Source organism: Lynx rufus, unplaced genomic scaffold (assembly GCF_022079265.1).
Source record: "Lynx rufus isolate CCGP_SWC_20201006 ecotype Redwood Valley unplaced genomic scaffold, mLynRuf1.p SCAF_5, whole genome shotgun sequence".
NCBI classification, from domain to species: domain Eukaryota; kingdom Metazoa; phylum Chordata; class Mammalia; order Carnivora; family Felidae; genus Lynx; species Lynx rufus.
The window spans coordinates 88,769,066-88,790,206 of record NW_025814867.1 but is presented as its reverse complement, the minus strand read 5'-3'; the positions used below and the strand labels follow the sequence as shown (position 1 = coordinate 88,790,206).

Sequence of the window (21,141 nt, the reverse complement as noted above, 5' to 3'; positions counted from 1 at the left end):
ACCTAGGTAAATAAGTGCCCTGTTCCCTAGGAGTCCATTGGGTAGTCTGGGTGTTTTTCCTGATTGAAGTGAAGTTGAAATACTACTGATAAATCTCAGGAACTAGCTCATGTTTAGAAGAGTAGGTTTCAGCTTGTCTTACCTCTAACCTTCTTCAACCTCTAACCTTTTCAGCTGGTCAGGTCCCATACTGAAGACTGTAGCAACCAGCATTCTTTGTCATGTTGATCTCTCTGTATTTATTAGTAAAATATTATAGGTAATTAACAGAGCCAACCAGCCTTTTATGACTCCCTCAAACCCACATCACCATTTTCAATGACAATTTCAAGATCTATTGAAGGGACTCATAGGTCAAGTACAAACCTGACCCCAGACTAGCTTTCAGAATTCCCATTTAGGAGTATGGGTTTCAGTGTGTAAACTTCATGTTGACTAATAGTGTACTCCCACAAGGCCAAAGTCAACCTTAAGCAGCAAGTCAAAGCACAAGTTGTACAGTTTTAACAATCTAGGTCTAGCCTTTTGCATAGCCACCATTTTCATTGTTAAATCTGTTTTCAGTGGAGTGGAAAATTACTCTCCTCTCATACTCATGATCAGGAGATTATTTCATGAATGGAATTGGGTATTATATGCAGGAATTGCATTCAAACATGACTTACAGTTGATTTGTACCAGAATTTTATTTATTTTTTTTTATATATGAAGTTTATTGACAAATTGGTTTCCATACAACACCCAGTGCTCGTCCCAAAAGGTGCCCTCCTCAATACCCATCACCCACCCGCCCCTCCCTCCCCCCCCCCCATCAACCCTCAGTTTGTTCTCAGTTTTTAACAGTCTCTTATGCTTTGGCTCTCTCCCACTCTAACGTCCTTTTTTTTTTTTTTTTTTTTTTTCCCTTCCCCTCCCCCATGGGTTCCTGTTAAGTTTCTCAGGATCCACATAATGAACAAATCAGGAGACTATAGATGCTGGAGAGGATGTGGAGAAATGGGAACCCTCTTGCACTGTTGGTGGGAATGCTAATTGGTGCAGCCGCTCTGGAAAGCAGTGTGGAGGTTCCTCAGAAAATTAAAAATAGACCTACCCTATGACCCAGCAATAGCACTGCTAGGAATGTACCAGAATTTTAAAACATCAGTACTGAGCAAGTATGCAATTCAACTTGATGTATTAGAAAATTGTACCAGAAACCTTAACTGAGAGATCAAACTTAACATCACTAGAATTGGATCAAATCAATATTACATGTTTCCTCACATGGTACATCATTTTCAGGGATATTCCTACTAAAAATGCACACTAAATCTAATCATAAGGCAACATCCGGCAAACCCAAACTGACAGATGTTTTACAAAATAACTACCCTGTACTCATAAAGATATCCAAGTCATCAAAGACATGACCTTTTTCTATAAAGTACATTATTTGAACAATTGGCAATATTTGAAGAGAATATCAATGGTAAATTCCTGATTTGGCTAATTGTACTGTGACTGTGTAAGAGAACACCCATGTTTTTAGGAAACATACACAAGTATTTAAGGATCAAGAGGAATCTTTAACTTTTTCTCAGCTCAGAAAAAGAGAGAGAAGGTAATTGAGAAAAAGAGAAAAGAAAAAGCAAGTGGTAAACTATTAATATTTGGGAATTCTGGGTGAAGGATATATAGAAATTCTTTGTACTAATTGTGCAACTTTTCTCTAAATCTGAAATTATGTCAAAATAAAAAGTTTTAAAGAAGCCATGGGATCGTACTTGTGAATCTCATCCCCTTGTAGGCCAGGCAGTGGGTTTTCCTGGCCATGTGCACTCTTAGTGTTGAATCTGAGCTCTGGATCTGAGAAGGCAAAGGAGGATGGCCATGAGGGCACTGTTGTGTGAAGAACAGAGGAGAGAAATGTAGAATGAGACATTGCTCTTGGTTGGGAAGCTTAGACTGAACTCAGCTTGTTTGTTGCTTTTTTTCCAAGCCAGGTAGCAAGGACCCAGAGAAAGACTCACTTGGCACAGGTGCTTGGGGGAAGCAGGGCCCGGTTAAGCCTGCAGGGCCTCAAACTACATTAAGCCCAGGACACTCTGTACCCTAATACTTTCTTTCCCACCCTCCACCCCCCCCAGCACACAAAATGTAGTTTTCCCAAAAAAGGACACTGAAAACATAGCCATTGACCACCAGCCACTTATTTCTTCCTCCAGGTATGCAGCTTCCCCTCTACTTCCCTTGGGTTCCCTAGGAGAGTTTCCATTGCAACATTTTTAGTTAAGTAGCGCTTAATTACAGTCTTAAACTTTCCAGCGTCACCCTGCTTAACTCTTTCACTCCGCCTCTATAATTAAGCCTGGCATGGCTAACTTTGGTTTAGGTTACTATTGAAGGGCATTGTAAGTTGAATCCAGGACAGGCTTCCTGCTGACTTCTGGGAGACTCTGAGATAGCACGTAAGTCGAAAATAACTGGACTGTAACTTACCTCCTACTTTGGTGTTCATAAGATGTTTTAAGTCTGACTGGCAACCCTGCTGTCAGGATAGCCTCCTCAGAGTGTGATTCACCTTTTGTGTTCTAGACTGAGTGGAATAATAGCCAAGATCAATGCTAACCACCTTGCTTTCTACAACATATTAATAGAATTCTGTAAATGTTGTATGTTCCCCTTGTGGAGTCATCATCTATATGGCATGTTAATTAGCATAGTAAAGATTCCAAGAAGTCTTGCAGTAAAGAAACAGGTAACTTTGTTTAACCCATCTTTAATTGCCTGAGCAACACAGAACATCTTAAGGAAAAGGATGCACTAGCCTATGTTGATAGTCACCTTGCTAAGTTTAAGGGATGAGCACCTCACCAACATTGACTTTTTCTTAGAGGTCTCTGGGCCTAAAAATACTCAGGCTCCAATGATTTATCATTCTTTGTCCTTAGCCATTCATCACTGACCATTTAATGAGCTCCTCTGTGCCCAAAGAGTTTGGGCTGGGGATACAAAGATGAAGGACATCTCTGTCCCCAAGGACTTTCCTCAGAGTTAGAGAGGTGAAGGCACATAAACAAGCATCTGTCAGTGCCAAATGAATGGTACGAAAGGTATTCTCAGAGAAAAAGGAGAACATGCTGGGCTTGGTCATCCAAGAAGTGGTAGGTAGGCTTTAGACGAGCAGAGAGGCTGCAGGGTGATATGAGAAATGAGGACCACACCATGGCTGCTGCAGCAAACTGACTAAATGAATTATTAGACTAAAGTGGGGGGTTCATCTAAAATCATCATCTTCAGGGGCATCCGGGTGGCTTAGTCCATTAAGCATCTGACTTCAGCTGAAGTCATGATCTCACAGTTCGTGGGTTTGTGCCCCACATCGGGCTCTATGCTGACAGCTCAGAGCCTGGAGCCCGCTTCGTATTCTGTGTCTCCCTCTCTGCTGCTTCCCTGCTTGTGCTCTCTCTCCCTCTCAAAAATAAATATATATGAAAAAAAATTTTTTAATCATCATCTCTGCCCCTCCTTGGCTCACACACTCTCTCTCTCTCTCCCCACCCCTTACTCTCTCTCTCAAAAATAAATAAATATTAAAATTTTTTTAAAAAATAAAAAATTAAAATCATCATCTTTAGGGGAGCATGGGTGGCTCAGTCAGTTAAGCGTCTGACTTCAGCTCAGGTCCTGATCTCGTAGTCCCTGAGTCGAGCCCCATGTCAGGCTCTGTACTGACAGCTCAGATCCTAGAGCTTGCTTCAGATTCTGTGTCTCCCTCTCTCTCTTCCCCTCCCCTGCTCTGTCTCTCTCTTCCTCAAAAACAAATATATATTAAAACAAAAAATTAACGACCCAATGCTAATATCATCCTCAATGGAGAAAAACTGAGAGCTTTCCCCCTAAGGTTGGGAACAAGACAGGGATGTCCACTCTCGCCACTGTTATTCAACATAGTATTGGAAGTCTTAGCCTCTGCAATCAGACAACACAAAGAAATAAAAGTCATCCAAATTGGCCAGGAGGAGGTCAAACCTTCTCTCTTCGCAGATGACATGATACTCTATATGGAAAACCCAAAAGATTCCACCAAAAAACTGCTAGAACTGATTCATGAATTCAGCAAAGTTGCAGGATATAAAATCAATGCACAGAAATCGGTTGCATTCCTATACACCAACAATGAAGCGACAGAAAGAGAAATCAAGGAATCGATCCCATTTACAGTTGCACAAAAAAACTATACAATACCTAGGAATAAATCTAACCAAAGAGGTGAAAAATCTATACACTGAAAACTATAGAAAGCTTATGAAAGAAATTGAAGAAGACACAAAAAAATGGGAAAAGATTCCATGCTCCTGGATAGGAAGAACAAATATTGTTAAAATGTCCATATTACCCAAAGCAATGTACATATTCAATGCAATCCCTATCAAAATAACACCAGCATTCTTCACAGAGCTAGAACAAACAATCCTAAAATTTGTATGGAACCAAAAATGACCCCAAACAGCCAAAGCAATCTTGAAAAAGAAAACCAAAGCAGGAGGCATCACAATCCCAGACTTCAAGCTATACTACAAAGCTGTAATCATCAAGACAGTATGTATGGTACTGGCACAAGAACAGACACTCAGACAAATGAAACAGAATAGATAACCCAGAAATGGACCCACAAATGTATGGCCAACTAATCTTTGACAAAGCAGAAAATAATATCGAATGGAATAAAGACAGTCTCTTCAGCAAGTGGTGCTGGGAAAACTGAACAACGACACACAGAAGAATGAACCTGGGCCACTTTCTTACAACATACACAAAAATAAACTCAAAATGGATCAAAGACCTCAATGTAAGACAGGAAGCCATCAAAATCCTCGAGGAGAAAGCAGGCAAAAACCTCTTTTATCTTGCCTGCAGCAACTTCTTACTCAACACGTCTCTGGAGGCAAGAGAAACAAAAGCAAAACTGAACTACTGGAACCTCATCAAAATAAAAACTTCTGCACAGCAAAGGAAACAATCAGCAAAACTAAAAGGCAACCGATGGAATGGGAGAAGATATTTGCAAATGACATATCAGATAAAGGGTTACTGTCCAAAATCTATAAAGAACTTATCAAACTCAACACCCAAAAAACAAAGAATCCAGTGAAGAAATGGGCAAAAGACATGAATGGACGCTTCTCCAAGGAAGACATCCAGATGGCCAACCGACACATGAAAAAATCCTCAACATCACTCATCATTGGGGAAATACAAATCAAAACCACAATGAGATACCACCTCACACCTGTCAGAATGGCTAACATTAACAACTCAGGCAACAACAGATGCTGGCAAGGATGCAGAGAAAGAGGATTTCTTTTGCATTGTTGGTGGGAATGCAAGCTGGTGTAGCCACTCTGGAAAACAGTATGGAGGTTCCTCAAAAAACTAAAAATAGAACTACCCTACGACCCAGCAATTGCACTACTAGGCATTTATTCATGGGATACAGGTGTGCTGTTTTGAAGGGACACATGCACCCCTATTTTTATAGCAGCACTATCAACAATAGCCAAAGTATGGAAAGAGCCCAAATGTCCATCGATGGATGGATAAAGAAAATGTGGTGTGTGTGTGTGTGTGTGTATCTGTGTGTGTTTATGTGTATATATATATATATTCACATATACATATACATACACACACACACACACACACACACATATATATATATATATATATATACATACATACATACATACATACATACATACATACAGTGGAGTATTACTCAGCAATCAAAAAGAATGAAATCTTGCCATTTGCAACTATGTGGACGGAACTGGAGGGTATTATGCTAAGTGAAATTAGTCAGAGAAAGACAAAAATCATATGACTTCACTCATATGAGGACTTAAAGAGACAAAACAGATGAACATAAGGGAAGGGAAACAAAAATAATATAAAAACAGGGAGGGGGACAAAACAGAAGAGACTCATAAATATGGAGAACAAACTGAGGGTTGCTGGAGGGGTTGTGGGAGGGGAGATGGGCTAAATGGGTAAGGGGCACTAAGGAATCTACTCCTGAAATCATTGTTGCACTATATGCTAACTAATTTGGATGTAAATTTAAAAAAATAAAATAAAAACTTTTAAATCATCATCTTGAAACTTGAGCATACATCAGAAATACTTGGAGGGCTTGTTAAAACACAGTGCTGGGTCACCCCCATAGATTCTAATTCAGTAGCTCCAGAATGAGACCCAGGAATTTGTATTTCCAGCAAATTCCCAGATGATGCTTCCACTGTTGGTCTGAGGACCACAGTTTGGGAACCTCAGATTATCAAAGAAGGAAAGCTCGTAGAGCTGGAGAGGTGAGCAGGCCTGACCATAGAGTAGTTTAGTTTAAGTAGCAGGCTGACAAGTTTTATATATATATGTGTGTGTGTGTATGTGTGTGTGTGTATATATATATATACACACACACACATACACACACACACATATATATATGTATGTATATACATATATATACATACACACATACATATATACATATGTATTTTTTTTTTGAGAAAGAGAGCACATGCAGAAGAGGAGGAGCAGAGGGAGAGGGAGAGCTAGAGAATCCCAAGCAGGCTCCACTCTGTCAGCACAGAGCCTGACCTTGGACTTGATCTCACAAACCGTGAGATCATGACCTGAGCCAAAATCAAGAGCCAAACACTCAACTGACTAAGCCACCCAGGGGCCTCTAGATTTTATTGATCAAGTGATTTCTGTAGACCAATGTCATTGTTCTGGGAGCAGAGATACATCAAATGGATAAGAGAAAGAGATTAGATGCAGAGGAATCCATTTGAGACTGTTACATAGGTTAGAAGATCTGAATTAGGGCAATGACAATAGGTACAGAAAGAAAAATATCCATGCAGAAGGTCTTTGTGAAGGAAGAAGCTGCTTCCAGTTGAATAAACCTGAAAGACAGCCTTGGTCATCATCTGAGAGAATCTTCAGTTACATGCAGTAATTTGTGTAATGTTAGTTTGAGGCTTTGGGGGTTTTATTAGGGTTGAACTGGTTTATGTTCCCCCAACCTGAAAAGAAAAGTGCAAAATGTTGCTATTTAAGTGAACAGCCTAAACTTTTTATGGAGCTCACTTAACCTACTGGAAGTCTTATTTGAAGGCCTAGGAGAAAACTGGGGTATAAATACATCCTGGACTCCAGAGTGGCCCTTTTTAACCCGAGAAATTTGGCTTACCTGCCATATATGGAGGTTAGGAGGGCTGAAAATTAAGCTGTAAGAAGATGTCTACCCCAGGCTTGGAACTTGGCAGGTGCCATGGGTCATGATTTGAGAACCCCCTTGTGCTCATCATATATCTTTATAGATGAAAGCTGATCTCAGATGACCTTGGTTCCGGTGGAGCCACTGATTCTTGTTGCCTTACCATAAGTAGAAACCATTTCTAAAATAAATTTCTGTGTTTAGGTTTTATATGAATGTGGCAATGTCCTTTTCTCGGTCTAGATTTGTGAAGTTTCACCATGTTCTCTTGGTTATGTTTTGAGCAGTTCAGAAGCCTTTTAGGAGGATTTCCTACACTATACTGTAGAAAAAAAAGGTACATTCCCTCTCTAGAAGCTGTGGACAAGTCTGGGGGAATGAAATGGGCATATAAATGGAAATGTCTAGAATGTTTACTCTTGGAAGAGCAGCAGATATGTTTTCACTGACTTTTGACAATCTGATATGTCAAGTTTCAGAATCCACCCCTTGGAATATAGAGAGGATTTTTAGCCCTTGACTTCCAAAGGCCACCAAAAAGGTAGTGAATCAAATGAGTGATTGTAGCAACATGTCACAGCAATGGACTGCGTGTTTAGAACATGCATATCTGGGATGGGAGGAAGGCACTGACTCATCGCCCTTTGAGGGCTCTCCTCACTCTTTGTCTGTTGGAGAGAATATTATACAAGGGAAACTAAGGCCAAGGAGACAGTGAGAACAAGCAGTTGGAAATAGTCACTTTACCCACTGTGTCCCATGGCAACCTGATGGGAATCAAGGTGGCAGGGGAGGCACTGAAGGAGCCAGCAGTGATTGAGTGAGATCTGGACCGAATTATAATAGAACTCGAAAGAGTTCATCTCAATTAAAGCCAGAGGTACTGGCTTTTCACCCCTGTGGAGATTGTTTAGTCTGTTGGAGAAGACCCTGATACTAAGAGCTAGTGTCCCAATGAGCACTGAAGATGAAAAGAATTTCTGCCCTGTGTGGAGCCACTGGATTTGGAATTCTCAGATCTCTGCACATTCTACCAGGTAGGATCAGCACTACAGGGAAGAGAAGGGGACAAGGAAGTAGAAATGAACTAAACTGTAGCTCAATACAATGTGCCGTTGAGGCTCAGAGTGATCCTTCATTTTGTACTCTTTGTTTAATGGGAAAAATCAGGAGTTCCAAATCCATAGGGATGTAGATATAAAAAAAAAAAAATTAGAGAAAACACGTGAAGTCTATGAGTGAGATAGAGTAGTGAGATAAAGAACGGGTGGGTTGGCAAAGGGCTCATTGGAAAAGACATTCCTGAACTAAGTATAAAAGCAGTGTAACAAGCAGGAGGCAGGGGCTTGCACTGTGCATTTGAGACTTGACTATTGTGGAAGAGATGGGAGAAGGAGTATCCGGAGCCAAGAAGTGTTTGCCAAGTTTAGTCGCAAGTTGTGGTAGGGGCAAATTGCAAGGGCTACAAGTTTTCTAGTGTTAAGAAACTGCTTGTGGGTGCTCCTGGGTGGCTCAGTCTTGTTAAGCATCCATCCATTGATTTGGGCTCAGGTCATGATCTCACAGTACATGAGATCAAGCCCCAAGTCGGGCTCTGTGCTGACAGCACAGAGCCTGCTTGGGATTCTCTCTCTCCTCTCTCTCCGCCTCTCCCCCTGCGTGGGCACTCTCTCATTCTCCCTCTCTTTCTCTCTCTCTGTCTCTTGTCTCTCTCTCTCGTGTGTACACTCTATCTCTAAATAAATAAACATTAAAGAAACAAAACAATGTTTGTGGACCAGACTGATTCTCCCCCTTTCCCGTGTCCTGTTATTGTCACTGTAGCCTGTAGCTTTCTTCATCCTCTGGCACCAAGTAGTCCAACCAAATGGCCAACCAAATGGCCAAGCAATGGTTTGCTGGGAAGCCAGCCATTCCAGGAACTGGTGATGCATAGCCTTAGGACCTCAGCTAAATATGCACCCAGGAGTTTGGCTTTCAAAGCATTCCACTAAAAGACCTGTCAGAGCCATCATCTTATGCCATGAGGGATATATTACTATTTACTGTAGATTTTGTGTTTCCATGCTTACAAACAATTGGATTTATGTATTTATTACCCAAAGAATTTTTATCCTTGACCTTCCCATCATCCCCTTCTCTAGATGTGCAATTTCCAGTGTGAGAAAAATGTATATATGATACTTCTATAATTTTTATATTAAGTAAATTATTTATAGCAAAGCCAAAGAAAACAGGAGTGTTTGGGTATCTAATCACTGCAAACAGATGTAATGAAATGCGTTTGCCTTATATAGCTCAAGCCACAGAAAGCAATAAGGATGAGTTTATAATTATTCCTGTATCATTGGAAATCAAGTAAGACAGAAGAGCAGGGGGTTAAAGGGCTCTTCTGTAAATATCTGGTGGATTTTAGGAGTCTGCGTTTTCTTCCAATTTCAGCCATTGGAATCAAAGCTTCCAGTAGAGTATTATAAATGCCAGAGGGACATTTGTAGACTCATTGACCATCTAGATAAAACAGGTATGATTGATATAGAACAACTAGACTTCATATCTTTTAGCAATTGCATAATACAATATGTTAAAAAAAAAAAAGCCAGCCTTTGGGATATGGTTGAGTACCATCACTGAACTGCAGCAGAATGGACTGAAAATGAGTTGTTCATTCTTCATTTGCATCCCTCAAGCCAGTATAGAAAACAGCTGGCCAGCTTAGTGGGTTGGTTACACACCCAAGGTGCTCACAGTCCACTGAAAGGTTTGGTGACCTTACACATGCGTATGCTCTCTGCAGGCCTACCCTAGGCCTTTAGAGGACAGTGTTCCTGGACTTTGGGGATACTAACCCCTCAAAAGTAATAGGACTCTCTTTTCATTTTGTCTAGGAGGTTCAATCCTTTATTTTTAGCTTACTTTGAGGTCAGTGCGAAGAAGGCTGATGAATCAGTATTTTATGATTGAATAAAATCATAAAATAATGAAATAGTGGATGCAGTACTATGGAGGCAGCCATAGTCCTTTGACATGTCTTACATTTGCATTCTGTGATGGCTTGTGCAAAATGTATTCTGCTTTCAGAATAGTTTTACAAATTTTATACCAGACCATAAACGGTAGAAGAAGCTTTTTTTTTAAGGTGTAACATAAAAGTGAAATAAATATGAGTTGAAACTTTTTAAAAAGGAAACTGAATTTATAAATGGCTGTATTAAATATAGCACATTTCTTTTTTTTTTAAGCTTATTTATTTATTTTGAGGGGAGGGAGGGGCAGAGAGAGAGGGAGAGAGAGAAGCCCAAGCAGGCAGCACAGAGCCCAACATGGGGCCCGAACTCACGAACCATGAGCTTATGACCTGAGCTGAAATCAAGAGCCAGACGTCTAACCAACTGAGCCATCCAGGTGCCCCACCACATTTCTAGTATATTCAGTTACTATCCTTTTGTACACAATTATCTTCTATTTTGGTAGCTAATGAAGGTCTATCCAAGTAAGGAAGGGCCATGTTTGACCTAGACAATGGATTTGTTAGGACGTGTTCAGTTGTGCCTGCTTTCATGGGTTTCGTTCCACTTTTCCTCTTCACATCAAGCAGACAGCCCTCATCTCCTGTACCGCTTAGAAACATGCTGCTGTGATGAAATCGTGGAGTCCTTGTCCAAAGGCTTAAACCGATAACACTAACATGTTTATTCTAACCCCACGATGGTATTTGAGACCCTAATATCAAGAGTTGTTCAATTGGCCCTAAAATCCATCTGAAGCTCCCATTCTAAGAGACACCCTATAAAAGGAGGCATATGTCACTTCCAGGAAATAATAACCTGTGCTGCTTAAACTTCCAAATAGTGGGAAAGGGGGGCAACTATGGCCACATAGCCCAAGGATATGGCCACCTTATTCTCAGACAACAGTGGTTCCCTGAAGTGAAGAGGGGAAAATGACACAGAATGGCAGCTGGTAGCATTAAGTGTTTCTTTGCTTTCAGGAGGCATGAATCTTTAAGGGTAAAAATGGCCTTAAATCATCTAGTCTAAGCTTTAGAAGACCATGAGATAGAATGAAGGAACATAGAGAATAAACTCACAGTCATGGACTTAGGGGAGCTTTTTATGGTTTTATTAATTTTTATTTAACTTCTGTCATGCTTCTATGGGTTTAAAGTGTTCTAAACACTTTACAAACATTAACTCCTTAATCTTAATGGCAACCCTATAGGGTAGATACTAATATTATCTTCAGTCACTGATGAGGAAACTGAGATACAGAGAGCTTAAGTAAATGGAACAGAGTCACACAGCTGGCCAGTGGTGGAGCCAGGCTTTGAGTGCATCCTGTCTAATCTGTCCCAGTGTCTGCCCCCTAGTTAGTGGCATAGAAGGGCCAGAGGCCAACTCATCTCTTTGTTGCAATCCAATGACGAGGCACCAGTGGGTTGTTCTTAGGTCATACAAGCAAGGCAGGAACATTATACGAGCAGAGTTTCTCTTTTCATCAACTTCAACAAAAGATCATTAGGAGATGAGTGTTGAGGTCAAGAATTCTCTAGTCATCGGCTAAGCTTTGGAATGTGTTGTGTGACCATGCAGCCTGTCTTCTGTCAGGTGTTAAGGAGGAAATCAGATGGTTCAGAGAGGTGGCTTGGGATTTGAAGGAAGTAGGGATAACAAATAGTGTGCAAGTCTGAAGGATAAGCATCGGTTGTCGGTTTATTTATTTAGATTCTCTTGATTTCATTAGTATCTTTATATTCCCATGACCAATCAGCTAAGCTATCCCACTCAGAGCCTGTGAAAAGTTGGACCTTCAACCTCAGGGATTGCCCTGACAAGTTTTCTATTTCCCCAGTTTGTGGCTAAGATACCAATTATAAGATGCATTTCCTACCAACCTAGAGGCACTGGTTTTTACCTTTTCATTACTTCTTGAGACATTCTACTTTAATCTCAATTTGTTTCCTTAAACTATGTGCTTTTGGGTAGGAAGGAGACATTTAATTTTTCCAGAGGAAAATTGTATGCTAGTGTACATAATGAAGCATCAAGGGGAATGCAGGAAGATAAGAATTCTTTTCTTTTTTTCCTTTCTTTTTAAAAAAAAAATCAAGATCTAATTGACATATAACATTATATTAGTTGCAGGTGTACAACATCATGATTCAGTATTTGTATCGTGAAATGATCACCACAATCAGTCTACCTAGCATCCATCATCACACATAAAAGGGTTTTTTTTCTTTCCCTGTGATGAGAACTTTTAAGATTTATTCTCTCAGCAACTTGCAAATATATAATACAGCATTATTCAGTATGGTCACCATGCTGTACATTATATCCCTATGACTTATTTATTTTATACTGGAAGTTTGTATCTTTTGAACCTTCACCCATTTTGTGTACCCTCCTTCCCCAGCTCTAGCAACCAACAATATGTTCTCTGTATCTGTGAGTTTGAAGTTTGTTTGGTTTTTTACTTAGATTCCTCATATTAAGTGAGGTCATATGGTCTTTGTCTTTCTCTGTCTGACTTATTTCATTTAGCATAATGCCCTCAAGGTTCATCCACTTTACTTTTTGTGGCTAAATAATATTGCAATGTATATACATTTATCACATTTTCTTGTTATTTATTTATTTATTTACTTATTTATTTAAGAGAGAGTGGGGGAGGGGCAAAGGGGGGTGGGGAGAGAGGGAGAGGGAGGGAAGGAGGGAATCCCAAGCAGGCTTCATGCTCAGCACGGAGCCCAATACGGGGCTCAATTCCACAACCCTGGGATCATGACCTGAGCTAAAATCAAGAGTTGGATGCTCAACCGACTGAGCCACCCAGGAGCCCGGTACATTTACACATTTTTTTTTTTTAATCTATTCGTCCTCTGATGGACACTTAGTTTGCCTCTATGTCTTGGGTATTTTGAATACTGCTGCAGTTAATACAGGAGTTTTAATATCTTTGTGAGTATTTTCATTTCTTTCAGATAAATACCCAGAAGTGGAATTTCTGGGTCATAGGGTAGTTCTGTTTTTAATTTTTTGAAGAACCTCCATACTGTTTTCCAGAGTGGCTGCACTAGTTTGCATTCCCACCAACAGTGCACAAGAGTTTCTTTTCTCTACATTCTCACCCAACACTCATTATCTCTTATCTTTTTGGTAATAACCATTGTAACAGGTGTGAGGTAGCATCTCATTGTGGTTTTGATTTGCATTTCTCTGATAATGAGTGATGTTGAGCATCTTTTCATGTACCTGCTGACCATCTGTAGGTCCCGTTTGGAAAAAGGTCTATTCAGATCATCTGCCCATTTTTTAATCAGATTGTTTGATTATTGTTTGATCAGATTGTTTAATCATTGAGTTCTATGAGTCCTTTATATATTTTGGATATTAACCTCTCATCAGATACACGATTAGTAAATTTTTCTCCCACTTGGTAGATTGCCTTTTCATTTTGTTGATGATTTCCAGAAGATGAGAGGTTCCGTGCAGTGTTGGTGGGAGTAAATCAGGGTGCAATCTGGCAGTACCTAGTGAAGGTGGTGAGGTGTCTTCTCTAAAGCCCAGCCAGTCCACCTTGACATACATGCTCTGGATGCTGTAAAGTTGAGAGCAAGGTGTGTTCTCCTCAGTGTATGATCTGTACGTGGTAAAGGTTTGTCAGCCCTTTGTTTCCAGTCCACAGGGAGGTAAGTACAGAAAATGGGAATAAGCATTTAGAAGCTTTTATAGCAATCTGACACTTCCACCACATCAAAGAGTATGATTTTGTATTTTATAAAAGTATTGGTCTGAAACAGATTGGAAATAAGAAAAGTAGATCCTTGACTCCCTGACCACGAGTAGTTTGGAAAGCACTGCCCTGGAGGAATTCTCACAAATCTACAGAGACCTGTACCGGACTGCTTAAAATGAATGTGCGTGTGTGAACATCCTCAGTATCCATCATTAGGAAAATGTGTTACAAGCTCCACAATATGTCCTGTGAAAGAATATTATTCAACAACTAAAATCAATGAACTAGATCTACATGACTGAACATGGATAAATCTCAGATAATTTTGAATTAATGAGTATGTTGAAAAATGACATATTAGGATAATATAAAGAACACTGGATTCCCATACAAAGTAAATGGCTAACTACATGGACGGGAAAGATGCACACCAACTTGAGAAGGGAAGGGAAAGTGGTGGGTGTGACTGTGAACGGGTGGAAAAAAATTTAAAAGCTTCAACTGTATACACAGTATTTTCTTTTTTAAAAAAGCTGAAGGAAATATGGCAAAACATATTTACATTTATCATACCTAGATGGTGGGTACCTGGATGTTACATTTTTTCTACATTTTTATCTATCTTAAAAATGTCTCATAGTAAAATCAGCCTCAGAATGTGACTTTTTTTCTGATCCAGAAAGCTAAGTTGAACATACTGGAACATCTGGGGAACTTGATTACGTACAATGCCCAGGGACACATTTGTTTTCCTTGTGACTTAAAACCAGATATTAGCCTTACAGACCCCTTCTATGCCGCAGGGCCGGAGAGGAAGCACTGGTTCAGAGTCCTGGGGCAGATGTAGAGATGCCTGACTTCTGGTCCTAGCTTTGTGATCAACTCATTTGCGACCGTGGATTTCTCATATTTAAACCTTCATTGCTTTATCTGTAAAATTAGACAGTTTTCAGCATTGCAATTGTATAACTTGTATAAATCATGTATAAATGTATGTTTGAAATGTTAAATAGACATAGCAGCTTGATGTTCCTTTTACAATCATTATAGAGGCTAAAGGGATACATGGAGTGAATACAGATGTAGGAATAAGATGAATATACGTGCAGTGGAGTCAGATCAGGATTTAAGTCTTGCCTGTCTGCCACTTAACCAACTATGAGCCTTGGTTTCCTGAAAAACTCTGATTTTCCGTTTCCTATGACCAGAATCCTAATAAATAGCACCTCCCTTAGCTTGGAATGGTTCAATAACAGTCTTGTTGTTGCAGCTGTTACAAATCAGTCACTTAACTTTTGTGCCTGGAAAGGTACTAGAATAAAATCTCCATTGTCTGCTAATTGTAGACATCTTCCAAAGATGGGGTGAACATAGCGTGCCAATTATTCTTTAAAGCCGTAATAAAGTAAGTACAAATTTTGTAAATCGTGCCACATTCTTTTTTAAAATTTTTTACATGTTTATTTATTTTTGAGAGAGAAAGAGAGAGACAGAAAGTGAACGGGGGAGGGGCAGAGAGAGAGGGAGACACAGGATCCAAAATAGGTTCCAGGCTCTGAGCTGTCAGCAGAGAACACAATGTAGGACTTGAAGTCAGGAGCTATGAGATCATGACCTGAGCTGAAGTCTCATGCTTAACCAACTGAACCACCCAGGCGCCCGTGCCACATTCTTTATAATCATGCATTCAAAGTAATTTAGTAAAAATTCTCATCACACACACACACACACACACACACACACACACAAAGGTAAGTATATGAGATGATGGATGTTAACTAGACTTATTGTGATCATTTCACAACAGATACAAGTATCAAGTCATTGATGTACGCTTTGGACTAATACCATGTTATATGTCAATGATATCAAAACCAGAAAATAAAAACAGGAACAAACAAGAAACAAAGTAATTTAGAAACAGTCCTGTCTCCATTCAGGACCCTAACAGTGAATTATGGATTGCTTCCGACACGTGACTTCTCTTGTATGTGGGCTGTGATTGAATGGCCCTAATTGTTTACACAGAGTAAACTTGAAACAACGAAAGTGAGAGTACACTTGATTGTTAACCTGGACTCCTGTGAGCATTTGTACAGAATGCACCAAGGCAGAGCCACAGGACAGTGGGGAAGGACAGTCCATCAAGATTTGCATTTATGAATCTCGAAGTCATGCTATGCTTTGCGATGGAACAGGGAACCTGGAGAGCTGCCTACCCTGCCTAGTAACACAAGGCACGGTTAATGTGATTGGGCCTCTAGTTCTGCTGACACAGTATGTGCTGATTAAGTTTTTGAAGGCTTGGTTTCATAGAGCCATGTGCTATCACAGGGGTCTGGTGAATGAAAAGCTTTTGCAGCTTATCAGCAGAAAGATAACAGAAAGGCCTGGTTCCACTACCAGCCCTGGGGAGATGTTTATCATTCAGGCTTCTGAGAACAGGAGTTTGAGCCATACCAAACACTTCAGAAATAATGTCAACATACCCAGGACCACAGCCAGCAAGGAATTCCCTGAGATAAGATTACAACTTCGTCCTTAAAGGGACGCCAACCAAGTCAGCGGATCCCAAATGTACCCTGAGCAGAGCAATCCTGTATATTATCCTTTATACCAGGGGACTTTAGGACCTCAATTTTTGTGCTACTAGATGCAAACGCTCAGGTGTTGTTTTCCAAAGTACACACAAAACTCTAGCAGCGTTGAAGAAGATCCCTGCAGGGTCAAGATCCTGAGCTTGCAGCCCTCAAGGTCAGCCAGTTGTAGAAGCTGGAGGCAGCTTTCTATTGGCAAAAAGGATTCATTCACCTTCTTATGGGATTTTGTTTCTTCTCTGTCGGCTACGTCTAGGCCAGAAGGCCTCTAAAGCCAGATTGTCCTCCAGGCTGGGTCTAGGATGAAGTCGTTATAGGAAAAGATGATTCCGTCTTTGAGAGGAGTAGGTATAAAAAACCACTTCAGTCATTTGTTTCTATACCTAGTCATGTGTTTGGTTTAAATATCAGTATGCGAACTGGCACCACCGGGGCGGTAGGCCCATCAGGGGTCAAGGCAGAGTGGGTCAGGTATTCTCCCAAGACCATTTTTGCAGTGAGAAGCAGCAGCATGCAGAGAGGTGAGTTGTCTTTGATTTGTCATCCAGACACTTCTTGCTTTGGAGGGCCTCACATTCATTCCTCTGCACCCCTGTGCACAGCCCCAGTGTGGCCGTCTGGACTCTGACTCCTCCTTCCCAGGGCTATGCTGTCTATAGTTACCAGATGAATTAACAAACAAAAAAACCCTTTTTAGTGTGTCCTTTATAAACCCTTTTATTGTGTCTCATAGTAAAGGTCACACACTATTTGATTATTAAATGACCTCACTAATACTTTTATCCAGTTTCTCCTTCTCCATCAAATCTTTATTTCATTCAGAGGATCTACTTATTTGGGCTGTGTTCACTTACTTTTCAATATTCGTACCTCTGTGCTTTTGTTCCTGCTGTCTCCCCCTTTTGAAATTCCTTCTCCCCTTCGTTAAGCCAATTCAGACCAATCCCGCCTACACTGATCTGACCTTCCTCTGAACTCTGCTAGCTTATCGCCTGAAGTCCATACCAGCCCTGTGGCAATTAATCACATACCACTTTGTGAATTTGTCTTTATTTTACATGCTCCGTCTTGTTCTTTCACTCTTCTTTCACACACTGTGTGTGTGTGTGTGTGTGTGTGTGTGTGTGTGTGTGTGTGTAGCTAGATAAGAGGTCTTTGAAAATAAAACCGACGTCTTATACGTCTTTAAAATACACTACCTAATAGGTGCTCCATGACATTGTTTTTGGTTGGTGATTCTTGCTTAGGATTTTAATTTTGTTTCAATGAAGGTAGGATTCTTTGTCTTCTCTTCACTCCTATATCCACAGAACCTGGAGCAGTGCCTTGCACATTAAAAATTGATTGTCAGCTGTTACTACCCTCTAGAGAGGGTTGCCTTGACCAGGGTCTGCAGCTGGCCTTGACATTCTGCCTTGTATCCTAGCTTCCTGAGGATGGAGTTGTCTTACTCCCAGGCCAGCCACCTCCCTTAACCGCCTCTGACATGGCCATGTCTGTCTGTTCTTTCTCCTCAGATGCATACTCCCATTCCTCAAGTGAAAACGGAGGCAAGTCTGAGTCAGTGGCCAACCTGCAGTCTCAGCCCTCCCTGAACTCCATCCACAGCTCCCCCGGTCCCAAGCGTTCCACTAACACCCTTAAGAAGTGGCTGACGAGCCCCGTGCGCCGGCTCAACAGCGGGAAAGCAGATGGAAATATCAAGAAGCAGAAGAAAGTACGAGATGGCCGGAAGAGCTTCGACCTGGGATCTCCCAAGCCTGGGGATGAGACGACCCCTCAGGGAGACAGTGCCGATGAGGTACTTCCACGTGGCCCTGGAGCCTCCCTCAGGAGGGGGCTTCTGACATACATCCTTCCTGGAACCTTGTGAGGCTTCCGTGGGTTCTGTAAACCAGCCAGTCTCTAGTCCCCAGGAGTTTGTGTTCTTGAACCCAAGTGATCTGAGCTTTTGTACTAACAAGACCTTGCCAGTCTGATGTGTGACCAATTCAGAGACTGGCACATAGAATTTCCAGCAGATAGCCAACATCTTGCCAGATTTGGAGATAGGGGCGTGGGCCTAAAGGGAGTCATCTGGTCACCTAATCCCCTACCTCTACTAAGGACTACATCAAAACCTGCTAGTTGAGAATAAGAATAAAAGCTGAGAGATTATAGCTGTTTTCAAGTATCCAGAGCAGTGCCACATATGAAAGGGAGTGGACAACTCCATGTTGCTCCAGACGGGAGAATTATGAGTAACAGGTGAAGGTTTACAGAAGGCAAGGTTTCAGCTCAAAGAGTGACTTTAATGGGGGTCAACCAGTGATGAGGTAGGCTGTCATGAAAGCAAATGGACACCTGTGCTAGAAGGGGTGGGGATACCACATGACCTCACAAAGCAGTCGGAGAGGTCCCTGTGTTAGCCCAGAGGTCAGACCAGGTGACCTCTGAAGTCCCTTTCAGAGCTGAGATTCTGTAATTAAAATACAGTGGGTATGTTTTAGTTGGGGGAATGAGAGCTATTTTTTTTTTTTCTGGCAAACCCACTCTAGTCCCTGATGTGGCTAAGCAATTCTTCCCTCTGTGTAACCAGACTCTCTTTGTAATTTCATGCTATCTGCCCTTTCTCCTTCTGAGAATGACAGTAGAGCCTGGTGATATTCAGATTGTGGTTTAATAGTCCTTCAAAAGCTTAAAAAGTTAGGCTCTCTCTGACCACTCTTAGCTTTTTCTTTTCCTGGCTAATCAATGAGGTAGATGTTTCTCGTGTGTGTGTGTGTGTGTGTGTGTGTGTGTGTGTGTGTGTGTCCCTATTTGAACCTCACTGTCCTTTGAGATAAGAAGGTGTACCCATTCCACAGAGGAGGGCAGTGAGGCTGAAAAAATAGGGATGTATTGAGAAAGGAGATCTTACATGTTGCTTTTTTAAAAATTCTAAGTCCTGAACCATTGATATCTTTAACTGTATAATACATATGACTGTATGACTAATACTGCTCTTTTGTTCTAGAAGAACAAGAAAGGATGGGGTGAAGATGAGCCAGATGAAGAGTCACACACCCCCCTCCCTCCACCTATGAAGATCTTTGACAATGACCCTACGCAGGACGAGATGGTAGGATTTCCTTACTTTCTGATCTGAAAGAACAATGTGTAATACATGGCGATTTTGTTGTGTGTGTGCGGTGGGGGTAGTAATACTCTCTCTTCCTTGTTATCTCTCCGAATCCATGGTGATGTAGGTTCCCTCTGTATTCGGTAGGTGTCCCCGCCCCCAGCCCTGGAGGTCTGATTTCATTCTGGGCAGGGTAGGGGCATGCAGAAGTGGGAATCTGTCTGGTCTCTCCTCCTGTTGATGAAGGGTAATGACTCTGTCTTTGGAAGCTATAGATCCCAAAAGAAACTGTTTGTCTCAAAAGGAGTCTGAGGTGGTTCCAGGCCATGATCACTTTGTTGCACCTGACTTCTGACCTCTGTTTTGGTTGATTGTTTTTCCCTATACTCAACTCTAAAATCCAAATAATGGTAACTTCCAGTAAGCCCCGGTGGTATGAAAATTCCGCAAGTACCGCGTGAGGGATGGAGGCGCTGCTGAGGGGAGGCTGCCGGCAAAGGCAGGAGAGCCTAAGGTGCAGGCTGCCACATTCCTGGTGTTACAGAATTCCCTGAGTCACCAGCATGCATAGGCTCACAGGTGTCCGAAGTGTGGATGTCTCCAAGGGCTCTAGTCGCAGAGCGATCGCCCCGATGGCTCTAGAGCAGAGGCTCGGCTTGGATATGCTTCCAAGCATGCTGGCCGAGACGTGGGCTGCTCTAACTGCGTGCTCTGTCACTCATCTTGCTTGCAAACCATGCTTTCACCTCACTGGGTTTTTCCTGCCTTCTCTTAGTGTTGCTATCCTGTTGGGTTTCACAGGTTGGAGTGGTGGTTTCAGGTTTCAATAGTGCTTTACATATTCTTTTCAGAGTGGTTTGTGGTCGTGGTGGTGGTGGTGGTGGTGGTGGCCTAGCCATCCCTCCGGGGTCTCCTTGTATTGTCTACTGCCCTGCCTTGTAGTAGCACAGCCTCCCCTAAGGTGGTGAGCCCAGCCTGGGCAGGGAACACATCTTGACAACATCACCTGGGATACAATTCAGAAAGTACTGTTGGCCGATGCTTCAGCATTTCTGGTGATGTCCCCATTCTTGTTTTAATTCCCTCTGCTTTGCATTTGGGTCATTATTAACCCACAGACATTAATTGAGGTCTTCCTGGGTGCCACGCTAGAGGGACAGATTCTAGGGACAGGATGATGACTGAGATGACTGAGATGCCCCCCTCTGTGGACTCAATCATGAGAGGTGCACAGTTGTGTGGCCCCTCCTAAGGTGACGTTGGTGTCCCTGACTCTTAACTTTTGGAAGGAAAAGTGTCAGGAAGCATGGCGTGATGCCCATCCTAGATTCCCAGGGGCAGAAATGCCCGTGCTTCACACTGAGATCAGAATGAGAACCAACCTGCTGCGTTCCCAGAGGCCTATCCTTGTAAAATGTTCCACAAACAGTGACAGCATA

General features: G+C 41.6%; 1 protein-coding gene across 9 annotated transcripts in view; it reads left to right on the top strand.

The window, feature by feature from the left end:
* KALRN (kalirin RhoGEF kinase) overlaps positions 1-21,141 on the top strand; it is a 670,515-nt gene that overhangs the window by 580,989 nt on the left and 68,385 nt on the right. For 6 of the 9 annotated variants that reach the window (XM_047099539.1, XM_047099548.1, XM_047099547.1 and 3 more), the window contains 2 exons: positions 18,120-18,403; positions 19,598-19,702. In XM_047099539.1, coding sequence (XP_046955495.1) covers positions 18,120-18,403; positions 19,598-19,702 — 389 coding nt within the window. The remainder of the gene's footprint in view (positions 1-18,119; positions 18,404-19,597; positions 19,703-21,141) is intronic. The other 3 variants (XM_047099540.1, XM_047099553.1, XM_047099550.1) reach the window with 1 other exon arrangement.